Genomic DNA, 24474 nt, shown 5'->3' on the forward strand with positions numbered 1-24474 from the left:
GCGTGTGCAACTGTTTTGCACCCGTTGTATTTGAACGTAGAGCCTATCACACCCGATCATCACGTGGTGTCTCAGCACGAAGAACTTTCGCAATGGTGCATACTCAGGGAGAACACTTCTTGATAATTAGTGAGAGATCATCTTATAATGCTACCGTCAATCAAAGCAAGATAAGATGCATAAAAGATAAACATCACATGCAATCAATATAAGTGATATGATATGGCCATCATCATCTTGTGCTTGTGATCTCCATCTTTGAAGCACCGTCGTGATCACCATCGTCACCGGCGCGACACCTTGATCTCCATCGTAGCATCGTTGTCGTCTCGCCAATCTTATGCTTCCACGACTATCGCTACCTCTTAGTGATAAAGTAAAGCATTACATCGCGATTGCATTGCATACAATAAAGCGACAACCATATGGCTCCTGCCAGTTGCCGATAACTCGGTTACAAAACATGATCATCTCATACAATAAAATTTAGCATCATGTCTTGACCATATCACATCACAACATGCCCTGCAAAAACAAGTTAGACGTCCTCTACTTTGTTGTTGCAAGTTTTTACGTGGCTGCTACGGGCTTAAGCAAGAACCAATCTTACCTACGCATCAAAACCACAATGATAGTTTGTCAAGTTGGTGCTGTTTTAACCTTCGCAAGGACCGGACGTAGCCACACTCGGTTCAACTAAAGTTGGAGAAACTGTCACCCGCAAGCCACCTCTGTGCAAAGCACGTCGGGAGAACCGGTCTCGCGTAAGCGTACGCGTAATGTCGGTCTGGGCCGCTTCGTCCAACAATACCGCCGAACCAAAGTATGACATATTGGTAAGCAGTATGACTTATATCGCCCACAACTCACTTGTGTTCTACTCGTGCATATAACATCAACATATAAAACCTAGGCTCGGATGCCACTGTTGGGGAACGTAGTAATTTCAAAAAATTTCCTACGCACACGCAAGATCATGGTGATGCATAGCAACGAGAGGGGAGAGTATGATCTACGTACCCTTGTAGATCGACAACGGAAGCATTGACACAATGTAGAGGAAGTAGTCGTACGTCTTCCCGATCCGACCGATCCAAACACCATTACTCCGGCACCTTCGAGTTCTTAGCACACGTACAGCTCGATAACGATCCCTGGGCTCCGATCCAGCAAAGCTTCGGGGAAGAGTTCCGTCAGCACGACGGCGTGGTGACGATCTTGATGTTCTACCGTCGCAGGGCTTCGCCTAAGCACCGCTACAATATGACTGAGGTGGAATATGGTGGAGGGGGGCACCGCACACGGCTAAGGAACAATCACGAAGATCAACTTCTGTCTATGGGGTGCCCCTTGCCTCAGTATATAAAGGATGGAGGAGGAGGAGGCCGGCCAAGGCAATTGGTGCGGCCAGGATGTGGAGTCCTACTAGGACTCCAAGTCCTAGTAGGAGTCCACCAAGAGGGGAGGAAGGGAGAAGGAAGTGGAGGAGAAGGAAAGGTGGCCGGCCCCCTTTTCCCTAGTCCAATTCGGACTAGAGGGTAGGGGGGGCGCAGCAGCCCCTTGGCCCTTTCTCCTCTTCCCACTAAAGCCCATCAAGGCCCATTGCTTCTCCCGTAACTACCCGGTACTCCGAAAAATACCCGAATCACTCGGAACCTTTCCGATGTCCGAATATAGTCGTCCAATATATCGATTTTTACGCCTCGACCATTTCGAGACTCCTCGTCATGTCCCCGATCTCATCCGGGACTCCGAACTCCTTCGGTACATCAAAACTCATAAACTCATAATATAACTGTCATCGAAACCTTAAGCGTGCGGACCCTACGGTTCGAGAACAATGTAGACATGACCGAGACACGTCTCCGGTCAATAACCAATAGCGGGACCTGGATGCCCATATTGGCTCCTACATATTCTACGAAGATCTTTATCGGTCAGACCGCATAACAACATACGTTGTTCCCTTTGTCATCGGTATGTTACTTGCCCGAGATTCGATCGTCGGTATCCAATACCTAGTTCAATCTCGTTACCGGCAAGCCTCTTTACTCGTTCCGTAATACATCATCTCACAACTAACATATTAGTTGTAATGCTTGCAAGGCTTATGTGATGTGCATTACCGAGAGGGCCCAGAGATACCTCTCCGACAATCGGAGTGACAAATCCTAATCTCGAAATACGCCAACCCAACATGTACCTTTAGAGACACCTGTAGAGCTCCTTTATAATCACCCAGTTACGTTGTGACGTTTGGTAGCACACAAAGTGTTCCTTTGGCAAACGGGAGTTGCATAATCTCATAGTCATAGGAACATGTATAAGTCATGAAGAAAGCAATAGCAACATACTAAACGATCGGGTGCTAAGCTAATGGAATGGGTCATGTCAATCAGATCATTCAACTAATGATGTGATCTCGTTAATCAAATAACAACTTCTTTGTCTATGGTTAGGAAACATAACCATCTTTGATTAACGAGCTAGTCAAGTAGAGGCATACTAGTGGCACTCTATTTGTCTATGTATTCACACATGTATTATGTTTCCGGTTAATACAATTCTAGCATGAATAATAAACATTTATCATGATATAAGGAAATAAATAATAACTTTATTATTGCCTCTAGGGCATATTTCCTTCAGGTGATGCATAGCAACGAGAGGGTAGAGTGTTGTCCACGTACCCTCGTAGACTGAAAGCGGAAGCGTTTGCACAACGCGGTTGATGTAGTCGTACGTATTCACGATCCGACCGATCAAGTACCGAACGTACGGCACCTCCGAGTTCAGCACACGTTCAGCCCGATGACGTCCCTCGAACTCCGATCCAGCCGAGGTTGAGGGAGAGTTTCGTCAGCACGACGGCGTGGTGACGATGTTGATGTTCTACCAACGCAGGGCTTCGCCTAAGCACCGCTACAGTATTATCGAGGTGGACTATGGTGGAGGGGGGCACCGCACACGGCTAAAAGATCAACTTGATCAATTGTTGTGTCTATGGGGTGCCCCTTCCCCCGTATATAAAGGAGCAAGGGGGTGCGTCCGGCCAGGGAGAGGGCGCGCCAGGAGGAGTCCTACTCCCACCGGGAGTAGGACTCCCCCCCTTTTCCTAGTTGGAATAGGATTCGGGAGAAGGAAAGAGAGAGGGGAAGAAGTAAAGAGGGGGCCGGCCCCCTTGCCCTAAACCAATTCGGTTAGGGCCTTGGGGCACGCACCCCACACTCCCCTTGCTTCCCTCTATTTCCACTAAAGCCCATGTAGGCCCATTAAGCCCCTGGGGGGTTCCGGTAACCTCCCGGTACTCCGGTAAAATCCTGATTTCACACGGAACACTTCCGACATCCAAACATAGGCTTCCAATATATCAATCTTCATGTCTCGACCATTTCGAGACTCCTCGTCATGTACTTGATCACATCCGGGACTCCGAACAATCTTCGGTACATCAAAACATAAACTCATAATATAACTGTCATCGTAACGTTAAGCGTGCGGACCCTACAGGTTCGAGAACTATGTAGACATGACCGAGACACGTCTCCGGTCAATAACCAATAGCGGAACCTGGATGCTCATATTGGCTCCCACATATTCTACAAAGATCTTTATCGGTCAAACCGCACACAACATACGTTGTTCCGTTTGTCATCGGTATGTTACTTGCCCGAGATTCGATCGTCGGTATCTCAATACCTAGTTCAATCTTGTTACCAGCAAGTCTCTTTACTCGTTCCATAATACATTATCTCGCAACTAACTCATTAGTTGCAATGCTTGCAAGGCTTAAGTGATGTGCATTACCGAGAGGGCCCAGAGATACCTCTCCGACAATAGGAGTGACAAATCCTAATCTCGAAATACGCCAACCCAACAAGTACCTTTGGAGACACCTGTAGAGCACCTTTATAATCACCCAGTTACGTTGTGACGTTTGGTAGCACACAAAGTGTTCCTCCGGTAAACGGGAGTTGCATAATCTCATAGTCATAGGAACATGTATAAGTCATGAAGAAAGCAATAGCAACATACTAAATGATCGGGTGCTAAGCTAACGGAATGGGTCATGTCAATCACATCATTCTCCTAATGATGTGACCCCGTTAATCAAATGACAACTCATGTCTATGGTTAGGAAACATAACCATCTTTGATCAACGGGCTAGTCAAGTAGAGGCATACTAGTGACAATCTGTTTGTCTATGTATTCACACATGTATTATGTTTCCGGTTAATACAATTCTAGCATGAATAATAAACATTTATCATGATATAAGGAAATAAATAATAACTTTATTATTGCCTCTAGGGCATATTTCCTTCAGTCTCCCACTTGCACTAGAGTCAATAATCTAGATTACACAGTAATGATTCTAACACCCATGGAGCCTTGGTGCTGATCATGTTTTGCTCGTGGAAGAGGCTTAGTCAACGGGTCTGCAACATTCAGATCCGTATGTATCTTGCAAATTTCTATGTCTCCCACCTGGACTAAATCCCGGATGGAATTGAAGCATCTCTTGATTTGTTTGGTTCTCTTGTGAAATATGGATTCGTTCGCCAAGGCAATTGCACCAGTATTGTCACAAAAGATTTTCATTGGACCCGATGCACTAGGTATGACACCTAGATCGGATATGAACTCCTTCATCTAGACTCCTTCATTTGCTGCTTTGCTGCTTCCGAAGCAGCTATGTACTCCGCTTCACATGTAGATCCCGCCACAACGCTTTGTTTAGAACTGCACCAACTGACAGCTCCATCGTTCAATGTAAACACGTATCCGGTTTGCGATTTAGAATCGTCCGGACCAGTGTCAAAGCTTGCATCAACGTAACCGTGTACAATAAGCTCTTTGTCACCTCCATAAACGAGAAACATATCCTTAGTCCTTTTCAGGTATTTCAGGATGTTCTTGACCGCTATCCAGTGATCCACTCCTGGATTACTTTGGTACCTCCCTGCTAGACTTATAGCAAGGCACACATCAGGTCTGGTACACAACATTGCATACATAATGGAGCCTATGGCTGAAGCATAGGGAAGATCTTCCATTTTCTCTCTATCTTCTGTAGTGGTCGGGCATTGAGTCTTACTCAACTTCACACCTTGTAACACAGGCAAGAACCCTTTATTTGCTTGATCCATTTTGAACTTCTTCAAAACTTTGTCAAGGTATGTGCTTTGTGAAAGTCCAATTAAGCGTCTTGATCTATCTCTATAGATCTTGATTCCCAATATGTAAGCAGCTTCACTGAGGTCTTTCATTGAAAAACTCTTATTCAAGTATCCCTTTATGCTATCCAGAAATTCTATATCATTTCCAATCAGCAATATGTCATCCACATATAATATCAGAAATGCTACAGAGCTCCCACTCACTTTCTTATAAATACAGGCTTCTCCAAAATTCTGTATAAAACCAAATGCTTTGATCACACTATCAAAGCATTTATTCCAACTCCGAGAGGCTTGCACCAGTCCATAAATGGATCGTTGGAGCTTGCACACTTTGTTAGCTCCCTTTGGATCGACAAAACCTTCTGGTTGCATCATATACAACTCTTCTTCCAGAAATCCATTCAGGAATGCAGTTTTGACATCCATTTGCCAAATTTCATAATCATAAAATGCGGCAATTGCTAACATGATTCGGACAGACTTAAGCATCGCTACGGGTGAGAAGGTCTCATCGTAGTCAATCCCTTGAACTTGTCGAAAACCTTTTGCAACAAGTCGAGCTTTATAGACAGTAACATTACCGTCAGCGTCAGTCTTCTTCTTGAAGATCCATTTATTCTCAATTGCTTGCCGATCATCGGGCAAGTCAACCAAAGTCCATACTTTGTGCTCATACATGGATCCTATCTCAGATTTCAAGGCCTCAAGCCATTTTGCGGAATCTAGGCTCACCATCGCTTCTTCATAGTTCGTAGGTTCATCATGATCTAGTAGCATGACTTCCAGAATAGGATTACCGTACCACTCTGGTGCGGATCTTACTCTGGTTGATCTACGAGGTTCAGTAGTAACTTGATCTGAAGTTCCATGATCATCATCATTAACTTCCTCAGTAATTGGTGTAGGTGTCACCGAAACTGGTTTCTGTGCTGAACTACTTTCCAATAGAGGAGCAGGTATAGTTACCTCATCAAGTTCCACTTTCCTCCCACTCACTTCTTTCGAGAGAAAATCCTTCTCTAGAAAGGATCCATTCTTAGCAACGAAAGTCTTGCCTTCGGATCTGTGATAGAAGGTGTACCCAACAGTCTCCTTTGGGTATCCTATGAAGACACATTTCTATGATTTGGGTTCGAGCTTATCAGGTTGAATCTTTTTCACATAAGCATCGCAGCCCCAAACTTTCAGAAACGACAACTTTGGTTTCTTGCCAAACCACAGTTCATAAGGCGTCGTCTCAACGGATTTTAATGGTGCCCTATTTAACGTGAATGCGGCCGTCTCTAAAGCATATCCCCAAAATGATAGCGGTAAATCTGTAAGAGACATCATAGATCGCACCATATCTAGTAAAGTACGATTACGACGTTCGGACATACCATTACGCTGTGGTGTTCCGGGTGGCGTGAGTTGCGAAACTATTCCACATTGTTTGAAATGTAGACCAAACTCGTAACTCAAATATTCTCCTCCACGATCAGATCGTAGAAACTTTATTTTCTTGTTACGATGATTTTCAACTTCACTCTGAAATTCTTTGAACTTTTCAAATGTTTCAGACTTATGCTTCATTAAGTAGATATACCCATATCTGCTTAAATCATCTGCGAAGGTGAGAAAATAACGATATCCGCCACGAGCCTCAACATTCATTGGACCACATACATCTGTATGTATGATTTCCAATAAATCTGTTGCTCTCTCCATAGTTCCGGAGAACAGCGTTTTAGTCATCTTGCCCATGAGGCACGGTTCACAAGTACCAAGTGATTCATAATCAAGTGGTTCCAAATGTCCATCAGTATGGAGTTTCTTCATGCGCTTTACATCGATATGACCTAAACGGCAGTGCCACAAATAAGTTGCACTATCATTATTAACTCTGCATCTTTTGGTTTCAACATTATGAATATGTGTATCACTACTATCGAGATTCATCAAAAATAGACCACTCTTCAAGGGTGCATGACTATAAAAGATATTACTCATATAAATAGAACAACCATTATTCTCTGATTTAAATGAATAACTGTCTCGCATCAAACAAGATCCAGACATAATGTTCATGCTCAGCGCTGGCACCAAATAACAATTATTTAGGTCTAATACTAATCCTGAAGGTAGATGTAGAGGTAGCGTGCCGACCGCGATCACATCAACTTTGGAACCATTTCCCATGCGCATCGTCACCTCGTCCTTTGCCAGTGTTCGCTTAATCCATAGTCCCTGTTTCGAGTTGCAAATATTAGCAACAGAAACAATATCAAATACCCAAGTGCTACTGCAAGCTCTAGTAAGGTACACATCAATAACATGTATATCACATATACCTTTGTTCACCTTGCCATCCTTCTTATCCGCCAAATACTTGGGGCAGTTCCGCTTCCAGTGACCAGTCTGCTTGCAGTAGAAGCACTCAGTTTCAGGCTTAGGTCCAGACTTGGGTTTCTTCTCCTGAGCACCAACTTGCTTGCTGTTCTTCTTGAAGTTCCCCTTCTTCTTCCCTTTACCCTTTTTCTTGAAACTGGTGGTCTTATTGACCATCAACACTTGATGCTCCTTCTTGATTTCTACCTCCACTGCCTTTAGCATTGCGAAGAGCTCGGGAATTGATTTATTCATCCCTTGCATATTATTGTTCATCACGAAGCTCTTGTAGCTTGGTGGCAGTGATTGTAGAACTCTGTCAATGAAACTATCAACCGGAAGATTAACTCCCAGCTGAGTTAAGTGATTATGGTACCCAGAAATTCTGAGTATATGTTCACTGACAGAACTATTCTCCTCCATCTTGAAGATGTAGAACTTATTGGAGACTTCATATCTCTCAATCCGGGCATTTGCTTGAAATATTAACTTCAATTCCTGGAACATCTCATATGCTCCATGACGTTCAACACGTCGTTGAAGTCCCGGTTCTAAGTTGTAAAGCATGGCACACTGAACTACCGAGTAGTCATCAGCTTTGCTCTGCCAGGCGTTCTTAATGTCTGCAGTTGCATCAGCAGCAGGCCTGGCACTCAGCGGTGCTTCCAGGACGTAATTCTTCTGAGGAGCAACGAGGATAATCCTCAAGTTACGGACCCAGTCCGTGTAATTGCTACCATCATCTTTCAACTTTGCTTTCTCAAGGAACGCATTAAAATTCAACGGAACAACAGCACGGGCCATCTATCTACAATCAAACATAGACAAGAAAGATACTATCAGGTACTAAGTTCATGATAAATTTAAGTTCAATTAATCATATTACTTAAGAACTCCCACTTAGAAAGACATCCCTCTAATCTTTTAAGTGATGACGTGATCCAAATCAACTAAACCATAACCGATCATCACGTGAAATGGAGTAGTTTTCAACGGTGAACATCACTATGTTGATCATATCTACTATATGATTCACGCTCGACCTTTCGGTCTCAGTGTTCCGAGGCCATATCTGCATATGCTAGGCTCGTCAAGTTGAACCTGAGTATTCTGCGTGTGCAAAACTGGCTTGCACCCGTTGTAGATGGACGTAGAGCTTATCACACCCGATCATCACGTGGTGTCTGGGCACGACGAACTTTGGCAACGGTGCATACTCAGGGAGAACACTTTTATCTTGAAATTTAGTGAGAGATCATCTTATAATGCTACCGTCAATCAAAGCAAGATAAGATGCATAAAAGATAAACATCACATGCAATCAATATAAGTGATATGATATGGACATCATCATCTTATGCTTGTGATCTCCATCTCCGAAGCATCGTCATGATCACCATCGTCACCGGCGCGACACCTTGATCTCCATCGTAGCATCGTTGTCGTCTCGCCAAACTTATGCTTCCACGACTATCACTACCGCTTAGTGATAAAGTAAAGCATTACAGGGCGATTGCATTGCATACAATAAAGTGACAACCATATGGCTCCTGCCAGTTGCCGATAACTCGGTTACAAAACATGATCATCTCATACAATAAAATTTAGCATCATGTCTTGACCATATCACATCACAACATGCTCTGCAAAAACAAGTTAGACGTCTTCTACTTTGTAGTTGCAACTTTTACGTGGCTACTACGGGCTTAGCAAGAAACGTTCTTACCTATGCATCAAAACCACAATGATAGTTTGTCAAGTTGGTGTTGTTTTAACCTTCGCAAGGACCGGACGTAGCCACACTCGGTTCAACTAAAGTTGGAGAAACTGACACCCGCCAGCCACCTGTGTGCAAAGCACGTCGGTAGAACCAGTCTCGCGTAAGCGTACGCGTAATGTCGGTCCGGGCCGCTTCATCCAACAATACCGCCGAACCAAAGTATGACATACTGGTAAGCAGTATGACTTATATCGCCCACAACTCACTTGTGTTCTACTCGTGCATATGACATCTAGGCATAAAACCTGGCTCTGATACCACTGTTGGGGAACGTAGTAATTCAAGAAAATTTCTACGCACACGCAAGATCATGGTGATGCATAGCAACGAGAGGGGAGAGTGTTGTCCATGTACCCTCGTAGACCGAAAGCGGAAGCGTTTGCACAATGCGGTTGATGTAGTCGTACGTATTCACGATCCGACCGATCAAGTACCGAACGTACGGCACCTCCGAGTTCAGCACACGTTCAACCCGATGACGTCCCTCGAACTCCGATCCAGCCGAGTGTTGAGGGAGAGTTTCGTCAGCACAACGGTGTGGTGACGATGTTGATGTTCTACCGACGCAGGGCTTCGCCTAAGCACTGCTACAGTATTATCGAGGTGGACTATGGTGGAGGGGGGCACCGCACACGGCTGAAAGATCAACTTGATCAATTGCTGTGTCTATGGGGTGCCCCCTGCCCCCGTATATAAAGGAGCAAGGGGGGTGCGGCCGGCCAAGGAGAGGGCGCGCCAGGAGGAGTCCTACTCCCACCGGGAGTAGGACTCCCCCCCTTTTCCTAGTTGGAATAGGATTCGGGAGAAGGAAAGAGAGAGGGGAAGAAGGAAAGAGGGGGCCGGCCCCCTTGCCCTAAACCAATTCGATTTGGGCCTTGGGGGGTGGCACACTCCCCTTGCTTCCCTCTATTTCCACTAAGGCCCATGTAGGCCCATTAAGCCCCCGGGGGGTTCCGGTAACCTCCCGGTACTCCGGTAAAATCCCGATTTCACCTGGAACACTTCCGACATCCAAACATAGGCTTCCAATATATCGATCTTCATGTCTCGACCATTTCGAGACTCCTCATCATGTACTTGATCACATCCGGGACTCTGAACAATCTTCAGTACATCAAAACATTGTTGGGTAACGTAGTAATTTCAAAAAAATTCCTACGCACACGCAAGATCATGGTGATGCATAGCAACGAGAGGGGAGAGTGTTGTCTACGTACCCTCGTAGACCGGAAGTGGAAGCGTTAGCACAACGCGGTTGATGTAGTCGTACGTCTTCACGGCCCGACCGATCAAGCACCGAAACTACGGCACCTCCAAGTTCTAGCACACGTTCAGCTCGATGACGATCCCCGGACTCCGATCCAGCAGAATGTCGGGGAAGAGTTCCGTCAGCACGATGACGTGGTGACGATCTTGATGTTCTACCGTCACAGGGCTTCGCCTAAGCACCGCTATAATATTATCGAGGATTATGGTGGAAGGGGGCACCGCACACGGCTAAGACATCAATGATCAATTGTTGTGTCTTTGGGGTGCCCCCTGCACCCGTATATAAAGGAGCAAGGGAGGAGGAGGCCGGCCCTAGGAGGGGGCGCACCAAGTGTGGAGTCCTACTAGGACTCCCTAGTCCTAGTAGGATTCCACCTCCCATATGGAATAGGAAAAGAGGAAGGGAAAAGGAGAAGGAAGGAAGGGGGCGCCCCCCTTCCCTAGTCCAATTCGGTGCGGCCACCCTTAAGGCCCTTTTCCTTCTTTCCCGTATGGCCCAATAAGGCCCAATACGTATTCCCGTAACTCTCCGGTACTCCGAAAAATACCCGAATCACTCGGAACCTTTCCGATGTCCGAATATAGTCATCCAATATCTCGATCATTATGTCTCGACCATTTCGAGACTCCTCGTCATGTCCCCGATCTCATCCGGGACTCCGAACTCCTTCGGTACATCAAAACTCATAAACTCATAATATAACTGTCATCGAAACCTTAAGCGTGCGGACCCTACGGGTTCGAGAACAATGTAGACATGACCGAGACACGTCTCCGGTCAATAACCAATAGCGCAACCTGGATGCTCATATTGGCTCCCACATATTCTACGAAGATCTTTATCGGTCAGACCGCATAACAACATATGTTGTTCCCTTTGTCATCGGTATGTTACTTGCCCGAGATTCGATCGTCGGTATCTCAATACCTAGTTCAATCTCATTACCGGCAAGTCTCTTTACTCGTTCCGTAATACATCATCCTGCAAGTAACTCATTAGTTGCAATGCTTGCAAGGCTTAAGTGATGTGCATTATCGAGAGGGCCCAGAGATACCTCTCCGACAATCGGAGTGACAAATCCTAATCTCGAAATACGCCAACCCAACAAGTACCTTCAGAGACACCTGTAGAGCACCTTTATAATCACCCAGTTACGTTGTGATGTTTGGTGGCACACAAAGTTTTCCTCCGGTAAACGGGAGTTGCATAATCTCATAGTCATAGGAACATGTATAAGTCATGAAGAAAGCAATAGCAACAAACTAAACGATCAAGTGCTATGCTAACGGAATGGGTCATGTCAATCACATCATTCTCCTAATGATGTGATCCCGTTAATCAAATGACAACTCATGTCTATGGTTAGGAAACATAACCATCTTTGATCAACGAGCTAGTCAAGTAGAGGCATACTAGTGACACTCTGTTTGTCTATGTATTCACACATGTATTATGTTTCCGGTTAATACAATTCTAGCATGAATAATAAACATTTATCATGATATAAGGAAATAAATAATAACTTTATTATTGCCTCTAGGGCATATTTCCTTCAAACATATAAACTCATAATATAACTGTCATCGTAACGTTAAGCGTGCGGACCCTACGGGTTCGAGAACTATGTAGACATGACCGAGACACGTCTCCGGTCAATAACCAATAGCGGAACCTGGATTCTCATATTGCCTCCCACATATTCTACGAAGATCTTTATCGGTCAAACCACACAACAACATACGTTGTTCCCTTTGTTATCAGAATGTTACTTGCCCGAGATTCGATCGTCGGTATCTCAATACCTAGTTCAATCTTGTTACCGGCAAGTCTCTTTACTCGTTCCGTAATACATTATCTCGCAACTAACTCATAAATTGCGATGCTTGCAAGGCTTAAGTGATGTGCATTACCGAGAGGGCCCAGAGATACCTCTCCGACAATCGGAGTGACAAATCCTAATCTCGAAATACGCCAACCCAACAAGTACCTTTGGAGACACCTGTAGAGCACCTTTATAATCACCCAGTTACGTTGTGACGTTTGGTAGCACACAAAGTGTTCCTCCGGTAAACGGGAGTTGCATAATCTCATAGTCATAGGAACATGTATAAGTCATGAAGAAAGCAATAGCAACATACTAAATGATCGGGTGCTAAGCTAACGGAATGGGTCATGTCAATCACATCATTCTCCTAATGATGTGACCCCGTTAATCAAATGACAACTCATGTCTATGGTCAGGAAACATAACCATCTTTGATCAACGGGCTAGTCAAGTAGAGGCATAATAGTGACAATCTGTTTGTCTATGTATTCACACATGTATTATGTTTCCGGTTAATACAATTCTAGCATGAATAATAAACATTTATCATGATATAAGGAAATAAATAATAACTTTATTATTGCCTCTAGGGCATATTTCCTTCAATAGGTAAACTGGTGGTCGTATCATGATCGAGAGTTGGACTTTGATCAGAACATGATGTGCGATGCGGACAATGGTCTTTGGCGGTGCATCGTGCCCATGATCTATGTGTACACCGTCAAGTGGCACTTGCCACACCGCGTGGCCCCGTAGTTTGGGATGTATCAGCATACCCCACCGGGCCAGCCCACCGATACCGGCGGCCACACGCTCCACATGTGAGTGCGCTTGTTCTTTGTGCCCATGATTTCATTGTGTGGCGACTTTATTATGATGTTTCTTGTGGCCTATGCATTGCAGGATGAGTAGGCAGAAGAATTAGTCGATCACAGACTGGGGAGAGGAGCATAAAACTCATGTGACGGATTGGAACCGACGGAGGTACCGTAAAGATGTGGAGAGGAAAGTGACTGACTGGGATGCTTACCTGGGCCGACACATGAGGTGGTACGATGATGGCCAGAAGCACCGTCTTCGTCTCAAGCCTGGGTGGACGGTGGAAGACATCACAGAGCTGGAGAGGGATGACCCCGAGGAAGAGGCCTACCACCGGCATCAGAAACATGCATAGTGGATTTAGGGAGTTTGCACCCCTCATCGACAGAGTGGTAAGTTTGAACCGATGGTTGTATTTAATTTATTTTATTCATCATGGTGACTGACTTATGTCGTTACAATCCGGTGAGCTGAATAGATGCATCTTTGAAGCCTCAGATGCACTAGGTGCTACCTCCAGGACCGTACAATCGGATAACAACATGAGGGGGGCGATGAAGGTACAACTTCGGCCTCCTCAAAACAGATGAATCTTTGTTCACTTGCAATCATAAATCTGATACTTATTATGCCCTTGTTTCATTGTGAGTGCAGAAGTTCGTGAAGCGCTGTCGCAAGCTGGTAGGGCTACTTGGGTGTGCTGGAGCTGGGTCGGTTGAAGCTTATCAGCATGTAGCCACACAGGGTCACATCGGCTCATCAAGCCATGTTCCCTCGTCGTCTAGGTTGGCTGAGGAGGAGGAGGAGGCCACACATGAAGAAGGGGAGGAGGAGGATGAGGAGGATGAGAGCAATGGGAAGGAGGAGTACGATGAAGATTATGGACCTCCACCAACTCAATCATCTCAACCATCTCAGCTGCTGAAGAGGAATCCAAAGAAGAAGGATTTACTGAGTCCGGACCCTTTCTAGAGATCGGTTCCTCGACGGCCCAAGAAGAAGACTAAAGAGACTCGTTCAAAGAGTAACGAGGACTGTACCTCCAAGAGGGGAAGGAGCAAGTAATTCTGCTCTTGGATAGTTGGCTCTTGTAGTTGGAACTTCGTTTGTGGAACGGTGTGTTTGCTACTTGTGTGTTGGAACTCCATTTGTGGAACTCCGTTTGTAGCTTATTCGTGGAACGGTGTGTTTGCTATTTGTGTGTCTATGTGGAACTCCGTTTGCTATTTGTGGAACTATGTGTCTATGTACTTCAAGTTTTGTTAATGTGTATGTGATGCCCAAGTTTAATTGTTTAAGATCTGTGATATTGCTGTGATATTGATTTTGAAAAGAAGCAACCAATTAAACCTGAAATCATAAAACACAGGACCCTACCGCCATGGACCCTGGCGGTAGGGTCACACAGCCTGCCGCCAACCCCCTGGCGGTAGGGTGAACCTACTGCCCGGGCACTTTGATATTTCGTTGCAGAAACTTTGCGAGGCAAAAACCCAGCCACACCCTACCGCTAGAGGTTATGGCGGTAGGGTTAGACATCCTACCGCCAGGGGCCGTGGCGGCAGGGTACTTATCCACATCATCTCGGGCAAATGACCGCCGTCCCCCTCCGTCGCACCCTATCGCCAGGGCCCATGGCAGTAGGCTGTCTAACCCTACCGACAGAGCCCCTGGTGGTAGCGAAAGGGTCAAATCCCAAAATTTTTCTCAACCAGGGTCAGATCCTGAATTTGTATGCGATAAGGGTCAAAACACGAAATTTTGCTGGCTGGGTCAGCTATTTTTGGGTGCGCGGAGGCCCTCTCCTGATGCGGCGCATGCGCATGTCAGAGCATCTCCAACAACCGCACTATATAAGCGCCGCACTGAAAATCAGCGTTTTTTGCACGCGCTACCGGTCTGGGCGCTCCAGCGGAGGCGCAAAAATCGTGCACGCGACATATCTAGTTCAGCGCGCGGGCCGAAATGCCATCGCACGCCGCTTATTTGTTGCACCCGCTCCCGCGCGCTGGACTCTCGAGCGCTCGCTCGCAACTCCACCCACCCCATCCATCCGCGGCGCCGCCGCCGCCCGCGCCGCTCGGCGACCGTTTGGGCGCTTCCCCAGCCTATCCCCGCGCGGCGGCGGCTTCCTCTGCCTCCCTAGTCACCGCCGCCCCTCACACGCGGCGGTCCTCCGACGAACAATGCACGGCCGCTCGCTGCCGCTCGGCGCCCGCAAGGAATGTATTGCTCAAACTTCATGAATTTGGTGCATGTTGATTGTAGTTTTTATAGCCTAGTATTCAACATTGTAGATGAGTTCGTCGTATGATTCGTCCGAAGAAGAATTTGATATGGACGAGGAGAAGGATCTTGCAATGATCCTAGCTATGCACATCAATAAAAAACCGAAGCACGGTGGTTCGGTTATGGGTCGGTAGAAAATTTGGAGGAATAGGATCGATGCCCACAACAGATTGATCAGGCATTATTTTGCGGAGAATCCCACATACCCGGAGTCGTACTTTCGTCGCCAGTTTAGGATGAGCACTGAGTTGTTTAGGCGCATTGCAGAGAAACTAGCGAGCCATGACCATTTTTTCAGCAAAGGAGGAATGCCACCGGAGAGCTCGGGCATAGCACCTTTCAGAAGGTGACAGCCGCTTTGCGTATGTTAGCATACGGTATCCCGGCTGATCTAGTTGATGATCACTTGGCTATGGGTGAGAGCCAAGCCATCATGTGTGTCAAGCGCTTCGCAGCCGGAATTTTCCAAGTGTTTGGCCAGGAGTATTTGAGATCTCCCAATGCTGAAGACGCCGCAAGGCTATTGGAGATGAACAAAGCTCGCGGCTTCCCAGGTATGCTTGGCTCAATAGATTGCATGCATTGGAGTTGGAAGAATTTTCCAAAGGCATGGCATGGGCAATTCCACGGCCAAAAAAAGGATTCCACTATAATCCTTGAAGCGGTGGCCGATCAAGAGACTTGGATTTGGCATGCATTCTTTGGAATGCCTGGATTTTTGAATGACATCAATGTTGTCAACCGGTCACCACTGATGAATAAGATTGCAAATGATGATTTTCCACCAGTGTAGTTTGTAGCAAATGTCCATACATACAACTATTGCTATTATCTTGCGGATGGCATCTATCCAAAGTGGCAAACATTTGTGAAGCCGTTGAAAAAACCTAAAGGTAAGAAAAATCTTGATTTCCACAATGCTCAAGCGGCGGCTAGAAAAGATGTGGAGAGAGATTTTGGGATTTTGCAAGCCCAATTTGCTATTGTGAGAGGACCGACTAGATTTTGGGATCAAAAAATGCTTTGGTACATCGATAGTCCAGGAGCAATACATTTATTACAAAATAGGGCATAGAGCCAATAAGCAAATACTGCAGAAGCAAAGTAGTAAATGAGTCTATGACACCCGAATAATTAAGCTACAATAACCCTCTGCTAATGATGCCACGTCACCACGATTACTGTTGTCAATCTCGCGATGATTTAAATCCCGTTCAAATTCAAATTTAATTTAAAGTCAAATAAATAAAGTTTTCAAATGGAAAAATAAAATGTGGGTTAGGTTGCAAACATCCCTAACTATTTGTCATGAATTATCCAACATATTTTGGATTAATAAAATGTCCCTAACCTATTTAAAACACGGTTAGCAACAATTAAATTAACTGTTTCAATTTAAATAAATATCTAACTTTTTCAAAATAAATTGTAACTTTATGTGCTGCTTTAAAATATTTCCTAGTAATCATTTGCTAGTGGAACATTTGACGAAGATAAAAAAATAGAAAATAAAAAATAGTAAATGGAGAAAGATCCTAACTACTGTGCACTTCGGCATATTGCAATAGTACTCAGGCCAGCCCACCAAAAAGGCCTTCTCCTGTCTCTGTACAGAGGAGGAGGCAGGAGCTCGCCGTGGCGTGCATCCACGGCCACCACGGTTCGATGCTCGCCACCGAGGTGCTACAGGAGCAACAGGAGATGGATAAGAAGACCCCCGACCCGGTAGACAAACCCTAGCCCTCGCTTATCCCCTCGCTTGTCCTCTCCCCCTCGGTTTGGTTCGCTTCCGAGCTACCGTCGACGCGTCGTCGCCGTCCACGTGGCCACCGGCCTCCCCGGCGACCGGGAGGTTGTCCGGGGACTTCCTCGTCACCGACTCCGTCATCCCCGTGCATCCGTTCGACAAGAGACGCACTGTGCGCTCGGGATCGAGCTGGTTTATCCGCCATGGCCGCGGCATCTCGCCGTCGATCTACACCACCGCGCCACCTCGGCCGTCGCAAGCACGTCCTCGGCCTTCCTCTCGGTGAGCCGCGCCGATTCCCCTCTTCCCCCGTCGAATCCATAGCCGTATGCCTCCACCACCGCGTGCACGGATCTCTGTGGGAGCTCGTGCTCACCACCACTCCTGCCTTGCTTCCCCGCGCCCATGCGTGCATCGGCTACGTTCTCTGGACGCGACCGCCTACGCGTGGCTGCACGCCCCTGGCCGTGCCCACGCGTGCGCTTGCGCAGCCCTGCTTGTTGTCGTAGCCTCCGCTGCCTGTTGTGCCCATGTGCATCGCGCTCGCTCGCCGGTGCTCTGCTCCTGGCTGCGTGCTGCTTCTGCTGCCTTCCGCTGGCTACTACTGCTGCTGCTGTTTTCCTACTACTGTAGTTGCTGCTTTTGCCTTAGTTGCTGCTTTGCTAGCTCCTGCTAAGCTGCTGCTCATAATGGCTGCCGCCGCCGCCGCGCTTTGCTCCTGCCGGTTCTTGCACTACCTTGCTGCTGCTCTAGTTGCTACGTGATGTGTGTGTGCTATGTATGTATGTGTGTTGTGTGTACAGCACGCGTGCGTGTGTGTTGTGTGTGTGAGTAGCTCGGGTGGGCTCTGTCCACTAATAGCCGACCCTTAAGTTTAATTAGTGTAGGATTAGCTTAGGGGTATTTTAGTGCTAAACTAGTCTAGTAGTAGATGACATGTAGGACCCCATTTAAATAAATTAGATTTATTCAATTGTTTAGATAAATAGTCTATGACATGTGGGCCACACATGCCCTTTTGACTAGTCAAATTGACTTCGTCAATTCGGATTAAACTAAATATAATAAATCCAGAAATTTGAGAAAATACTTAAAACTTTGGAAAATCATAGAAAATTAACTGTAATTTCGATGACAAACCTTTGTACATGAAAGTTGTTCAGAACGACGAGACGAATCCGAAATGCAGCCCGTTTGTTCGCCACGCATCCCTAGCATAGCAAACACGCAACTTTTCCTCTCCGATTCATCTGTCCGAAAACGCGAAACACCGGTATACTTTTCCGGATGTTTTCCCCCTTCGCCGGTATCACCTCCTACTGCGTTAGGGCCCACTTAGCACCGCTCATTGTTATGTCATGCATCGCTATGCATCTGTTTGCATTGTATTCATTGTTTCTTCCCCCTCTTCTCTTCGGTAGACTACGAGACTAACGCCGTTGCTGGTGCCCCGGTCGACTACACTGTTGACGACCCCTACTTGCCAGAGCAACCAGGCAAGCCCCCCTGATCAACAGATATCGCCTACTCTTCTCTCTACTGCTTGCATTAGAGTAGTGTAACATGTTACTGCTTTCCGTTAATCCTATCCTAATGCATAGCATTTCATTGTTGCTACAGTTGTTGATACCTTACCTGCAATCCTAAATGCTTAGTATAGGATGCTAGATTATCATCAGTGGCCCTACATCCTTGTCAGTCTGCCATGCTATACTATCGAGCCGTGATCACGTCGGGTGTTGATCACGGGTATATACTATCCATATTACATGATACATGTTGTGACTAAAGTCGGGTCGGCTCGTTGAGTACCCGCGGTTGATTCACGAATTGGGGGCTGAAAAGACATACTTTCTCGACGACCCTCTGTGTGGATCTTTGTCGCGGAGCGATAGGGCAGGTTGAGACCACCCAGGAGAGAGGTGGGCCTAGCCCTGGTCGGCGTTCGCGGTTACTTCAAGATAACACGCTTAACGAGATCTTGGTATTTGATCCGAGTCTGGCCACTGGCGTATACGCACTAACCAACTACGCGGGAACAGTTATGGGCACTCAACGTCATGGTATCAGCCGAAGCCTTCGTGACGTCAGCGACTGAGCGGCGCGCGCCGGGTTGAACCGCATAACGCAACTTCCTTTGTAATGGAGGTTGCTAGGTCTGCTCACCGGCCGCGTACGCAACATGCAGGTGTGCAATGGGCGATGGGCCCAGGCCCCTGCGCCATAGGATTTAGACCGGCGTGCTGACCTCTCTGTTGTGCCTAGGTGGGGCTGCGACGTGTTGATCTTCCGAGGCCGGGCATGACCCAGAAAAGTGTGTCCGGACAAAGGGGATCGAGCGTGTTGGGAAATGTGGTGCACCCCTGCAGGGAAGTTGATCTATTCTAATAGCCGTGTCCCTCGGTAAAAGGATGACCTGGAGTTGTACCTTGACCTTATGACAACTAGAACCGGATACTTAATAAAACACAACCTTTCAAGTGCCAGATACAACCCGGTGATCGCTCTCTAACAGGGCGACGAGGAGAGGATCGCCGGGTAGGATTATGCTATGCGATGCTACTTGGTGAATTACCATCTACTCTCTTCTACATGCTGCAAGATGGAGGTTGCCAGAAGCATAGTCTTCGACAGGAATAGCTATCCCCCCTCTTATTCTGGCATTCTGCAGTTCAGTCCACATATACTACCCCTTTCATTTGATACCAATGCATATGTAGTGTAGCTCTGCAACGCCCGGATAATCAAGCTACAATAATCCCCTGCTAATGATGTCATGTCATCATTTTTACTGTTGCTAGATCCCATGTTGATTCAATTTTAAAATAAAGTCAAACAATTAATGTTTTCAAATGTCAAAACTAAAAAGTTCATGTGATGGGAAATAATCCATACTTAATTATGGTGAAGAAACACTAGGTCACTTGTTTGCTTATTCAAAAGTTAGTGACTAAAACATCCACTTTAGTTCTTTTGCATTTATTCGAAAACCAAATGACTTAAAATATTAACCCAACCATTTTATGGCAGTGCCAAATATTGCAGGGCATTTATATGGCCAAGTTCCATATTTTGCAAAATCTTTTGATAGCTTAAATAAATACAAAAAGTGTCTTTTACAAAACAGAAAATAGTAATTGAAGAAGGAACCTAACTACTGTGCACTTTGGCCCATCATACATAGTACAGGACCAGCCCACCTCCGCCTCATCCCCTCCTCTGTACAGGAGACAGGGAGGGCGTGGCACGCATCCACGGCGCCATGGCCATGGATGGCCGCCACGAGCCCCCCCTCGGCCTTTAAGGTAGCATCCCCGAAAGCCTAGCTCGCCCTCTCCCATCCCCCTGGATCCCAATCGTCCGCCCCCTCTTCCGTGGGTCGATTTTGAGCTTGCAAGCTCACGCGGTCACCGCTTCCTCGCCGTCGTTGCGCGTCCACCGACCTCTCCGGCGGGCGGGAGCACGTCCTGGACATTCGTCGCGCTCGTCCGCGTCCGTTCCGGGCATCGGAGCTAGGAGGGGAGCTGCGTAGCCATCGCCATCAACCGCTCGTCTCCTCTGCTTCAGCCACCGCACGTCGTCGCCGTCGATCTACACCACCGCGACCTCACCGGCCTCCCGAGCGCGCCATCAGCCCTGTGGTGAGCATCTCTCCCGATGCCCCCCTTTCCCCCCTTCGAATCGGCGTCATAGACCCACTCCCACCCGAGACCGCCATGGCTGGACCTCGCCGTGGCCGCACCCGCGCTCCTGCGTGCGCCTACTCCAGCCCATCCCGCGCACCCGAGCCAACCCCTGGATGCGCGACTGACCCCGCCTGGCCTCGCCAGCTCCGTCGGTCGCTGACGCTCGCCGGTGCCGCGCCCCTGCGGCTACCACCCGCTCGCCCAGCCGGCTCCCTGCGCGTGCTCTGCCGTGCATAGACGCGCCCTTGCCTCGCCCCCGCACGCGCCCTGCGCCCGCCCCCGCCTTCTGCTCGCCCACGCGCCAGTCCCCTGCCGTGCTCGCCGCCGGTTGCTTCCATTGCTCTGTTGTTCTCTCGCTGCTGCTCTTGCATACTGCTGCTTCTCTGCCTACTGCGCTGCTGCTATCCTGCTGCTCTAAGCTGCTACTGCTTCTTCATGTTGTGCTGCCGCTGCTGCTAATTACTACTGCCGCTGCCTTTGCGTTGCTGCTACTCATGCTGCAGCTGCTCTAGTACGGACACTAGTTGCGGCTGATGCTGCTTGGCCATGGCCACCAGCGCCGTTTGTGTGTGCTTGTGCGTGACCTTCATGTACAGCCACACAATGGATAGCTAGTGCCACGCCATATGGGGCTGGGCCTATATTAGATTAAAAGGTAATCATGGTTAGTGTTATCCTACTACACTAATAGTCACTGACGCAAGGCCCTGCTCCTTAAATAAAACAACTAAAATCATCTAACTGAAATATAGGGCAATGACACACGGGACCCACTTATTTTTATTCATATGTTGACCAGTCAACATTTGACTGGGTCAACCCACCCCCACTGACCCCACTGTCATACACACATGCTAGAGTAGCACTAGGTGACAAGGCTATATTCTGTTTTTCTATTTTCGAATTAATAATATTTAAGAAAATGGTTAAAAAACTTTGAAAAATCATAGAAAACTAACCGTAGCTCGGATCGAAAAACTTTATATATAAAAGTTGCTCAGAACGACAAGGCGAACCCGAATACGCTACCCACATACATGTCAGATGCCTCTAACTATCTGAACATGGAACATTCCCCCTCCGGTCATCTGTCTAACACAGGTCCGGAACCGAGAAAACATTCCCGGTTGAATCCCCCCTTCACCTTTATCGTGTAGCCATACGTTAGGTCACACCCGGCACAACATATTGCCACGTTATGCTTTTATGATGCTATGTTTGCTTTATATTTACTGTTTCTTCCCCCTCTTCTCTCCGGTAGACCTCGAGACCGATGTTGCCCCTGTGATCGACTACGGTGCTGACGACCCCTCTCTCTTGCCAGAGCAACCAGGTAAGCAAACCCCCCCTTGAGCATTCCGATATCGCCTATTTCTTTTCCTCTCATGCTTGCATTAGAACTGCTAGTGCTTTCTGTATGATCCTACTCTGATGCATAGCCTGTTGTTGTTACCTGCTTTTATACCTTACCTACTTATCCTAAGCTGCTTAGTATAGGTTGGTTAGAGATCCATCAGTGACCCCCACCTTGTACCAGTTGCCTCGCTTTATGTTCGATGACTCAATCAACGTGATCGACGTCCAGGCCCCGACACCGCACATCACCCCCCTAGTTGTACGACTCTGCAGAGTTACCATCGAGTGCCGAGGGTGGGACCTCTTACATCACTCCTGATGAGATCTCTGTAGTGTAGCTATACGGTCGAGGTCATCGAGGGTGATTTCCTCCTTAACCACTTCCGTTACCGCTCTGTCGTGCAACCCCTCAAGTGTGAACCTCGAGGGTGGATCCTCTTACGTTCACCTTGATGATAACATCGGGTGGGATTCACCGGGGGTGATTCCTCGGGTTTTCCCCTTGGTGTTAGACACACAGTTACTATGGTTACTATGACTTTGCACCGAGCCATGTTACTAAAGACGGGTCGGCCCTGAGGGGCACCCGCGCGAGCTTAATTGCGAGTGATGTGGAGACGGGTTGACCTGGAAGGTGCCCGCGAGATACTTACGAGGCGTGGCTGGGCATTCTTAGCCCTTGCCGCAAGTACTCGAGACGGGGCGACGGGGTCACATCGATCGTGAGTCTCTGCTCGTTACCGCGCGTTCCTAATCCACTACGATTTGGATATTTGATCCGAGGGGCCTCTGGCCTGATAGCACTAACCATCACGTGGGCATAGTATGGGCGTTCTACGTCGTATGCATCAGCCGAAGCTTATTAGATGTCAACAACTGAGCGGCGCGCGCCGGGTTGGACTGCGTAAGCACCTGCCTTGTTGAAGGAGGTAGCTAGGTCTGCTCACCGGCCGCCCACGCAACGTGCAGGAGTTCCCGGGGAGATGGCCCATGAACCCTGGGGCATAGGTTTAGTCCGGCGTGCTGGCCTCTCTATTAAGCCTAGGTCGGATTGCGGCGTATTGTTTGGCCGAGGCCGGGCCTGACCCAAGAAAGTGTGTCCGATCGGAGTTAATCGAGTATGGTGGGTAAGTTGGTGCACCCCTGCAGGGAAGAAACCATCTATCGATAGCCTGTCCTACGGTAATGGACACTTGGAGTTGTATCCTGATCGATACAACTAGAACTGGATACTTGTGATGAGAAATGGATGGTGATGAGAAATGGATTGTGATGAGAAATGGATTGTATGGCTCTGAGATTGCTTTCTCGCAGGGAGTCGAGAAAGGATCTCTGGCCGAGGTTGATAACATTATTACTACTTTACATTATGTTGATCTGTACCCTTCTATATGCTGCAAGATGCTTGAAGATGCTAGTCTTCGATAGGCTAGGTTTTCCCCTTCTCTTCTGGCATTCTGCAGTTTAGTCCAGAGATACAGCCCATTTCCTTTGATACCGATGCATACTTAGTTTAGATCTGATGTAAGTCTTGCGAGTACTTTGGATGAGTACTCACAGCTGCTTTGCTACCTCTTTTCCCCCATACCCATTTGTTGCGACCAGATGACGGATCCCAGGAGCCAGACAACGCCACTGATGACTACTACTACCCCGAGGATGCCCACTACTACGTGACGACCGTTGACGACCTGGAGTAGTTAGGAGGCTCCCAGGCAGGAGGCCTTGCCTTTTCGATCGTTGCTGCTTTTGTGCTAGCCTTCTTAAGGCAACCTTGTTTAACTCATGTCTGTACTCAGATATTGTTGCTTCTGCTGACTCTTGTGTTTTTCGAGCTTATGTATTCGAGTCCTCGAGGCCCCTGGCTTGTAATATAAAGCTTGTATTATTTTAAATTGTGTCTAGAGTTGTGTTGTGATATCTTCCCGTGAGTCCTTAACCTTGATTGTACACATTTGTGTGTATGATTAGTGTACGGTCAAATCGAGGGCGTCACAAGCTCCTTGCTTGCGAGTACTTTGGATGAGTACTCACGGTTGCTTTCCTACTTCTTTTTCCCCTTTTCCCGGATACTGTGATCATATGATGGAGTCCAGGAGCCAGAGGATCCCGAGGATGATTCTATGTGGAGTTCGACTTCGAGGAGTAGTT

The 24474-nt window shown here is 47.3% G+C and overlaps 1 protein-coding gene across 1 annotated transcript; it reads left to right on the top strand.

The window, feature by feature from the left end:
• The first annotated feature begins 17052 nt into the window (after positions 1–17052).
• On the top strand, positions 17053–24211 carry LOC147978814 (uncharacterized). The gene is made up of 4 exons (XM_087546553.1): positions 17053–17563; positions 18703–18777; positions 22229–22300; positions 23929–24211. The coding sequence occupies exons 1-4, from the start codon at positions 17485–17487 to the stop codon at positions 24021–24023; spliced, it is 321 nt and encodes a 106-aa protein (XP_087402679.1). The 5' UTR covers positions 17053–17484; the 3' UTR covers positions 24024–24211.
• Positions 24212–24474: the final 263 nt, after the last annotated feature.

Source organism: Triticum urartu, chromosome 3A (assembly GCF_056163025.1).
Source record: "Triticum urartu cultivar PI428250 chromosome 3A, HENAU_Tu73, whole genome shotgun sequence".
Taxonomy (NCBI): Eukaryota; Viridiplantae; Streptophyta; class Magnoliopsida; order Poales; family Poaceae; genus Triticum; species Triticum urartu.

Excerpts from the sequence above, each read along its gene's own strand:
- LOC147978814 (XM_087546553.1), top strand. The coding sequence starts at position 17,485 with ATGGCCGCGGCATCTCGCCGTCGATCTACACCACCGCGCCACCTCGGC. Across the intron at positions 17,564-18,702 it reads CGTCCTCGGCCTTCCTCTCG|ACTACGAGACTAACGCCGTT; the intron begins GTGAGCCGCGCC and ends TCTCTTCGGTAG. Across the intron at positions 18,778-22,228 it reads CTACTTGCCAGAGCAACCAG|ACCTCGAGACCGATGTTGCC; the intron begins GCAAGCCCCCCT and ends TCTCTCCGGTAG.